The sequence below is a fragment of the Helianthus annuus genome, chromosome 14 (genome assembly GCF_002127325.2).
Source record: "Helianthus annuus cultivar XRQ/B chromosome 14, HanXRQr2.0-SUNRISE, whole genome shotgun sequence".
NCBI classification, from domain to species: domain Eukaryota; kingdom Viridiplantae; phylum Streptophyta; class Magnoliopsida; order Asterales; family Asteraceae; genus Helianthus; species Helianthus annuus.
Genome location: NC_035446.2, coordinates 122,061,204 through 122,070,547, shown reverse-complemented (window position 1 = coordinate 122,070,547; position 9,344 = coordinate 122,061,204). Strand labels below are relative to the sequence as shown.

The 9,344-nt window shown below is 34.8% G+C and overlaps 1 protein-coding gene across 1 annotated transcript; it reads right to left on the bottom strand.

Moving 5' to 3' along the window:
• Positions 1-3,843: 3,843 nt before the first annotated feature.
• LOC110938113 (mannitol dehydrogenase) lies at positions 3,844-5,569 on the bottom strand. Its single transcript, XM_022180589.2, has 5 exons — positions 5,353-5,569; positions 5,163-5,276; positions 4,514-5,027; positions 4,280-4,433; positions 3,844-4,178 (listed from the first exon to the last, which is right to left on the bottom strand). Exons 1-5 carry the CDS (start codon positions 5,448-5,450, stop codon positions 3,976-3,978), a joined length of 1,083 nt encoding a protein of 360 aa, XP_022036281.1. The 5' UTR covers positions 5,451-5,569; the 3' UTR covers positions 3,844-3,975.
• Positions 5,570-9,344: the final 3,775 nt, after the last annotated feature.

The following is a 9,344-nucleotide window of genomic DNA, read 5'->3' as shown; positions in this document are numbered from 1 at the left end:
GCGTTTAGTGAATTTTTTGGCGTTTAATACCCTTTTTACAAGGTGCTTTGCTAGCAGCTATTCTCCCAGTTTTCATACTACTAGCGTTTTGGTGTTTGTAGTTTTTGGCGTTTTATATAATAATCTATTTTATTTATAGAGAATTAGATAACAAAACAACATATAACTTGATATCAAAACAATATAAAATGAAAACAAAAATAATTCAAAATGGTAATCTAATTTTTTTTCCGAATCTTCAATGTCATCAGCCTCTTCCTTCTTGAATTTTTTTTTTTTGGCATTTTGAACCTTTTTTGAATACTTTAGCTAGATGCCAACTTTCCTTCTTAAACCCCGTTGTTTTAGAAGAAGCTGCTTAGTGGCAACCTGTTTTTTGGTGTGATATTCTTGTTTGGTGGCATGTCATTAAAGATCAACTCTTGCTTGATGCTATTTGTAATAATGGAGTCCAAAATAGCATTTTATACTTGTGTTGAACCCTTTCTTCCATGCCTATAATCATCAAGAACAAAGCTCACATGATGGCATATCACTGTAATCAGTCTCTTTTTCTTGAATATTTGTCCATCTCATCCAGCAAAATATTATTGAGTTAACCCCCTCAGAAAAAGGGTCCATTTCAGTGAAAGCTTTGACATCTGTGGCGTTTTAAAGGGAGTGGTTTCTAAAGGATATGGCGTTTTTGTGTTTTTCTGGGTGTGATTAATTTCATTGTGTATAGACCTCTCTCTTATAAGAGTTTTTTGGCGCGTAGTTTAGGCGGGATTTTTTATTGTAATAAATGATAGTAATAAAGTAACTGTCTTTTCAGTTACTGTTTTTTTGTATTTACTGTGTTGATCAGCTTTTATCAGTTTTATAGGTTATAGATGTCTCATCTTCTAAGGCGTTTTTTTAAATGGCCTTATGCAGACCAACATGACAAAATACAATAACGGAGTAAATAAAATATTAAGCAGGAAAAATATTTTTTGTTATTTTTGGCGTTTTGTTAGGGTTAACCATTTTTAGTATTATTTTGGCGTTTTGCTAATAAAGATAGAAATATATCATTTAGTTATCTTAAAAAAAAGAAGATTACATATAAGAAAAAAAAATAAGAGAAAAAAAATTAAAATCCTTCGTCATAAGGTACTTTATCTGAATAGTATCCATCACTTGTGTCATCTTTTTCCTCCTCGGAGTCTTCATCTTGATCTTCATCCATGTCATCACATTCACCATCATCAGCTTCTTGTTCCTGAAGATTCTGAAGCCTCCACCTGAACATGTCTTGCATTAACTTCAATTTTGAGTCTATTTCTGTGTTGGTACAAGTGGCGTTATGCAATTCTTCCATGAAACCCAGTCGCTGCTTTGTCATGATGTTCTCTAGCCAGTAGACTTCCTGCTCTCTGCTGTCGTATGTAACCGTCACCATGTTTGTTTCATCATCAAAACGCCATGATGCCATGACACAGGGTCTGGCTTCACATCTCCTTTGATTGGTCGGATAATGCTTTCATAAGCATATGCGTTTCATGGCATTCGTTGTCTAGAGCGATGCCAATGGATAAGATTTGCCTCTGTATCTCTTCTTCCATCTTCAGAATTGCCCTGACCATCTTAAGATACACCCTCCTTCTGTGGTCAAAATGGAGGACGTATCGCCTGATTCCCAGAGTGTATCTCCACGAAACGATTGTTGCCATTTTAGGCGTTTTGTTTAAGTTGGCGTTTTTGGTTAACGATTTTTTTTTTGAAGAAAATGGATAGACTGAAGAGATTATGGAAGCTATGTTTTACGTTTGTTTATATAATGATGTTTTTGGCGCGTAATTTAGGAGGGAATTTCTTCTACTAAATGTTAATAACTGAAATTCAGTTATTTGTGTTGTTTCATCTTCCTGTAATATTCAACGCGTTTTATTTTTAATTTTTGGCATTTTGTTTTTAATGGCGTTTTATTTTTTTATGGCGTTTTATCATTTGATGGCGTTTTGAATATGAGGGTAAAAGACCCTTTTACCCTTAATGAAACGCGTCCCACATAATAATATTGATGTTATTTACGAAAATGCCATCGCGCAATCTAGTCCATGGATTGTTTTGATCTGACGATCCATAAGCGTTCTCACCATTCTCACAGTTTCCAACATTTTCTCTAAATCCTGACCCTATATATATATATATATATATATAAGATAAAATAAGATTTATTATTAGTTCCACTTAAACTAACTATAAGCATATCCTCAAGTTTTACATTAGATTTTATAAATTTAGACTTTTTTTTAGATACAATTACTTTTTATTTAATATGTTGAATTAATGGAGTGATCCGTTGACGAAGTAAAGCCTTGGTTAGGGCCAAAGGACATAGGGTATAATGGGTTTTACATATAAAGGATTGTGACTGTAATTATTGAAGTTAAAGGGTATCCATTGCAATTCGATACAAACATAAAGACGAATAACAATGGTTTTTTGATATATATATATATATATATATATATATATATATATATATATATATATATAGGAGAATGATCCGTTAGGAACCAGCCTTTATTGCGAGAACCACGAGAACCAATGTGAACACAAATAGTAATACCTAAAAAAATCTAAAAAACACCGATTTTTTTTTATTTTTTTTTTTTACTATTTTCTTTTGGAAAAATCGCTATATTTCATTGATAATTAAAAAAAATTCAAAAAAAGAAAAAATTTCGAGTAACAGTTTCTCCATCCACATGTGCATATGTATCATTTCTTTGACAAATTACGTAATTCATTACAAATATTTGACAATTGCACTTTCATTTACACTACCACGTGTAATACACTAATTTTTACGTTAACAATATTAGAAATGCACATGTGCATCTATATGTATCAACATGAAATAAGTTGTTTGAAATAAGTTGTTTTGGTACACTACTTTAATACATTTTCTTTTCCATCTATCATTCCATCCATAATACACAAACATGCACATGTGCTTTTTTGTCATTTATTTGAAAAATTCCGTAATTCATTACAAATATTAGACAATTGCACGTTCATTTACATTACCATATGTAATACACCACTTTTTACATTGCCAATATTAGAAATGCACATGTGCATCTATATGTATCAACATGAAATAAGGTGTTTTGGTACACTACTTTGAATACACTTTCCCTTTCATCTATCATACCATCCATAATACACTACCAATACCTCCTACCATCCATAATACAATACCATTACCTCCCACCATCCATAATACAATAGCATTACCTCCCACCATCCATAATACAATACCATTACCAATATTTTCACTTTATTACATGTATATAAACACCATTTATACCATCTAATCAACATATTACATCATAAATTGACAACTATAACCAAACCATCAACCACTAGATATAACTAACCAAAAAACATGTATATGGGCCTACTTCTCCATTCAAAATCACAAACTTTTTGTACCAAAACACGTTATATCATGGTTATACCTAATGATGCACATGTGCATTTTGAATATTGGTAATGTAAAAAACAGTGTATTACGAATGGTATTGTAATTAAAGTGCAATTGTATATTTCTGATAACGTATTACGGAATTTGTCGAAGTAATGATACATATGCACATGTGCATGGATAACTGTTACTTGAAAAAAAAAAGTTTTTTTTTTTTTTTTTTTTTTTGTAACGAAATATACTGATTTTTTTAAATATTAAAAAAAATAAAAAAAAATTTGAGTGCTTTTTTGATTTATTTTTAGATTTTATTTTGTTTCACATTGGTTCTCACGATTATCGCAATAAAGATGGTTTTCAAATGAACCTTAGGGTGAGACTCTCAATTCCTTCCAAAACAATTAAACAAATGCATACAACCTTAACCTCAGACTCTCAATTCCTTGTAACAACATTGTCAAAAATATATAAAACTATTACGAGAAATAGAACATTCATTAAGGGCTTCAATAGTCAACCTATTCAGCCTTAATAGAATTGCCTACATCGATCACAAATCGATACCTTACATCAGATTTCAACAGCCTCTTCATCGCTGTGTTCACGTAGTCTATCGGGATAATCTCTATATCAGCAATTATCCCATGCTCTGCTGCAAAATCAAGCATCTCTTGAGTCTCTTTAATTCCACCAATAATACTACCAGCAATAGTCTTCCTCCCTGTTAAAAGTTAAAACCAAATTCCGCCGTTTTATCTAATTTCATCAGCCTGCATTAGCTAAAAGCAAAGCAAAACAAAATTCAAAAGTCAAAATTGTTACCCATGATCAAAGAAAATGCGGCTACTTCAAGTGGTGACTCGGGTGCACCAACAAGAACAAGCTTTCCATGGGGCGTAAGTGCATTAAGCAATGGTGCAATCGGATGATCTCCGGACACTGTATCGATGATGCCATCGAGCCTACCCCTAGCAGCCTATTAACATAACCCAAATCATAATTCAAAACTTAGCAAACCAAGTATCAACATTTTCAAACAAAAAAAAAAGCTATCACCTCCATTTGATGTTGGTCTTTACTGTTTATAAAATGGTCGGCTTTAAGTCCATCAATTGCATCTTGCTCCTTAGCAGAGGTGGTGCTAAAAACAGTAACTTCCGCCCCGAAAGCCTTAGCCATCTTCACAGCAACATGACCGAGCCCACCGAGACCAACCACACCCACTTTCGTACCAGGTTTGTCCAATCCAAAGTATCTGAGAGAACTATAAGTAGTAATTCCGGCACATAGCAAGGGTGCACCGGAATCTAGTGGCAAATTCTCAGGCCAACGGAGGACGAAATGCTCATCTGAAACCATGTGATCGGAGTACCCACCGTACGTCTGTGTACCATCAAAGTTGGGGACACCAAAAGGAAATACCGGCTTAAGACAATACTGTTCATAGTCAGAAGCACAACTTTGGCATGATCTGCATGATCCCAGCAAGCACCCAACCCCAACTTTGTCTCCAATCTTGAATTTCTCCACATTGCTTCCTACTTCTGTCACCACACCCACAATCTCATGCCTGTATTACACACAACTTTAATTAACAAACGCGAACAAGTAATATAAAGATAAATAATAGACTGACTTGTCACTTTAGATAAAAAAAACATAATTCCGTTAAGTTTCGAAACAAAACTGTACAAGGAGATTGTACCCTGGGATTGCTGGGTAGCTGGTAGACCGCCAATCGTTCCTGACAAAGTGAAGATCGGAATGACAGATTCCACAGTAAAGAACTTTGAACCTAACATCTTTATCCCCGGTAGCCCTGTAAACATACAATAATTGTGTTGTGATCAACAACATAACTCTGAACAGCTTAAATATGAATGATAAAAGAATACCTTCTGGAGAAGGTGAGAGGGGAAAGTATTCCAGACGTGTCGCGGGCGGCATAACCGTAGGCCTTGATCGGATGCTCGAATTCCGGTGAGGTGGTCATTTTGTGGTGGTGTTGAAGAGGGGTGTGAGTTGAAATGGGGTTTGGGTATGGGGATTAATAGGCAAACCATGCTGCTTTTTTGATGTCGGAAGGTCACACAACACTGATTACCTAAAGAGTTGGCAAATCCATATTGGTGCTACATGATTACCTACGCTTCATTTTATCATTTAATAAGAAATCGTGAGTTGTCCTCGTCTGGTATGACTTTAGTTGTTGCATTTCATTGTTTAGTTGTTGTATTTAACTTTTTGGTTATGAATTTACGACAAATGGTTAAAATATCCTATAAACGCAATATGTACGTGATAATCTCGAAAATTCATTCAGTAATATTATATTATGTGTCAAATCTTACGTATGCACTTTTGTGTGTGTTTTTATCTCAAACCTAGTGTTTATCAAACATTTACAAAGGTATATCTAGTTTTAATGCTTAGAGCATTATTTCACATTCCATCTCCGTCTTCAACTATATAATATAAATAGGGCTGTAAACGAACCGAACGAATACGAACATGGCCTTTTTCGTGTTCGTTCATTAAGGAACAAGCTTGTTCATGAACTGTTCACGGACACTTGCCGAACGAGATTTTTTGTTCTTGTTCATTCATTAAGGAAACGAACATGTTCGTAAACTGTTCACGAACACTTACCATATGCTAATGAACTCTAACAAATGTTCACGAACATAAATGAACACAAACGACGTTTATGAACACAATATTAATTTTAGAATAAAATCTACATTTTCATCACAAACATTACGAAGAATCCACAAAAAAAAATAAACACTTAACATAATTATCCGACCACAGTTGGCGTGATTATAAAAAACATGATAAACACAAAATTAAGAGTTTGTCAAGCTTTAAAACAAACTAAAATTGAAATAGTTAAATTAAGGATGTTGTTAGAGGCATATAAGATAACTAGGGTTTCAAAATTTTAAAAACTAGAAATAATAAAACAAAATACAACATATAAAAACCTTTAAACGAACTAACATAAATAAATATTAACGAGCAAACATAAATGAACTCATTACTGAACGCTCACGAACATAAATGAACACATTACCGAACGCTCACGAACATAAACGAACGAACGCAACCTCTGTTCATGTTCGTTCGTTTAACTTAACGTACGAAATTTCGTGTTCGTGTTCGTTCATTTACTAAACGAACGAACATAAACGAACTTCTCGCCGAACGGTTCACGAACTGTTCGTTAAACGTTTGGTTCGTTTACAGCCCTAAATATAAAATATATTGAAAAAGATATTGGGAAGAATAGTGAGAAATAAATTTGAGGTTTGTTTTGTTTTCCCATAAAAATACACAGGATAGAGATGAAGATCTAGAGGTGTTTTCGACAATTTTATGCCATTTGACCTCAAATTTAAGAAGAAAAAATGATTTGGGATGGGATGTGAATGCTCTTACATATATACATAACGGTTTACAATTCCATTCTTCATTTGTAAGGGGGCGTTTGGTTCGCGGAATGTTTTGTAATTAGAATTGAAATTTGTATAGGAATTAGAATTTGAAGGAATTGGATTTGGAATTTAAACATTTCAATTGTAATTGGAAATTGTTGGAATTGGAATCTCAATTCCATTGTTGTTGTGTGTGGTTGTCAAATGAATTGGAATCCATCACCTCGGCACCCACAACCCCCGGTTCGGGTAGAAGCGGTACGGGTGGAAACAATACGGGTCGAAACGGTTCAATTCGAAACAGTTCACGTCGAAACGGTTCGCGTCGAAATAGTATGGGTCGAAACGGTTCGGGTCGAAACAGTATACGGGTCAAAACGATACGAGTTGAAACGGTGTGGGTCGAAACCATTCGGTTTGGTATGGTCGAAGATTCCAATGAATATACTTTAATTCCTTCACATATAGGAATGATTTTGAATTCCTTTAGTTCAAGGAATTTGAAGGATTTCATGCTCAATTCCAATTCCAATTACAATTCAATTGTCAACCAAACACATGAAGATTGGAATTTAGATTCCAATTAAATAAAATTCTGTGAACCAAACATCTTAAGATATATGGAATTCAGATTCCAATTCCTTTAAATTCCATTGAATTTCTGCGAACCAAACACTCCTAGGTATTTCTAGTTTTGAAAAAATAAATATTATTCGAAAAATCTGTTCACTTATTCAATTCCTCCAAACCTCTACCACTCAACTCCCCAGTCCTTACTCACTTTAAAAGGTCCCCACACATCTATTTATTATGGAAGATATATTCTCGAAATTTTTTCACTCAATATAAAGTTACACACGTGTTTTATGCAGATGATGCTCTGTTCGTTGGTGAATGGAGTGAAACTAACTTATTGAACTTTGCGAGGATTCTTAGATGCTTTCACCTCGCATCGGGTCTTAGAGTTAATTTTGCCGAAAGCAAAGTTTTTTCGGTTTTTTTGTTGATAAATAGGAGGTTAAAATCTAGCCTCTATTTTGAGATGCGAAAAGGCCGAGCTTCCTTTCCATTTTTTAGTATTACCCATTGGTCCTAATATGTCACTAGAAAAAAATTGGAACCCCATTATCGATAGGCTGAATGCTTGGAAGGCCGTGACCCTTTCTTTTGGTGGTAAACTCACTTTGGTTAAGGCTATGCTCGGTTCGTTGCCTGTGTTCTTTCAATCCATGTTCAAGGCTCATGTTAAGGTCATTGGACTTTAGAAAGGATTAGAAGAAAGTTCTTATGGGGAGGTTATAACACCATGTAAAAACGTGTCCAATTATGTAAAGACACATGTCCTAAACTCTAAATATGTGAAAGATTGAGTTTGAAGGACTAAAGTTGACAAACGATTAAAATATGTATGCGAAGGGACTAAAAGTGTCAACATGCCAAACTTGAGCCTCAGAATGACCATACGTGAAGAATATATTCTTAAACGAGTGATTAGTTGGATATAAAAAGCCATTTGTGGAAATAATCGGAAGATTTTAAACTACAGGGGTTAAATGTGTCAACATGTTAATTCTTACCTCTGAGTGACCTTTTAACGAACCCGAGGCTTCGAAATATTCAAATATGCTCTAAAAAATAAGTGATATAAATTTCATGAGGTTTCGAGATCGTTATACGTTATTTATGCAAATTCCCAAGAATTAGGGTTGAAAGTGTCAACGAGGCGAAACTTATGTTTTCGGTGATCAATTAACGAAACCGGACCTAATGGAGTTTGGTCATACTCCTTTGAACCTCTACAAGCAAACTACAAGGGCCTTATATGCCAAAAAATGAAAGAAATAAAGCTTTAGAAGGTCCAGGGACTGAATCTGCCAACAATTGAAACCTTTTAAACTTGGGCCACACCTCTACACGGGCCGCGTAGCCCTTGTTGAAGTCTTACGCGGGCCACCTAGCAGCTGCCAGCGTCCAAAAAAAACTGGCAGCTGCATGTTGCAGCCTGTTACACCGACTTTGGAGCCATTTTTTCGATTCCAAGAGCTATTTGATGGTATTATGACACCACTAGGACATCTGGGGTGATCCTAGATGCATCCAAAACAGCTGCAAACATCTGAGAGCACAGGAAATTGCTATATAAGAGAGCCTAAGTTCTTGTTCATATGCACTCTTATTTGCAACTTTCAAAAACACACACTTCTGGAGCTTGCAAGCATTAGGAGAAGATTGTCAAGTGTAGAAAAGATAGCAAGGACCATAAGTAAGAGTTTTAATCCCTGTTTAGTCCTTTTAATTAGCTTAAAAACCGAAAAGTCAAACATATCGTAATTAAGCTTTGACTTTCTGTTTAATCATAAATGGTTCAGCCAATGACCAAAACGAAAGTGGTTATGGAACCATATTAAGGTAGGTGATTAACCCTTAAAAGGGCACCTCCTAGTTATTTCGTT

Excerpts from the sequence above, each read along its gene's own strand:
- LOC110938113 (XM_022180589.2), bottom strand. The coding sequence starts at position 5,450 with ATGACCACCTCACCGGAATTCGAGCATCCGATCAAGGCCTACGGTTAT. Across the intron at positions 5,277-5,352 it reads CCTCTCACCTTCTCCAGAAG|GGCTACCGGGGATAAAGATG; the intron begins GTATTCTTTTAT and ends GTATGTTTACAG. Across the intron at positions 4,434-4,513 it reads AAGACCAACATCAAATGGAG|GCTGCTAGGGGTAGGCTCGA; the intron begins GTGATAGCTTTT and ends TTATGTTAATAG.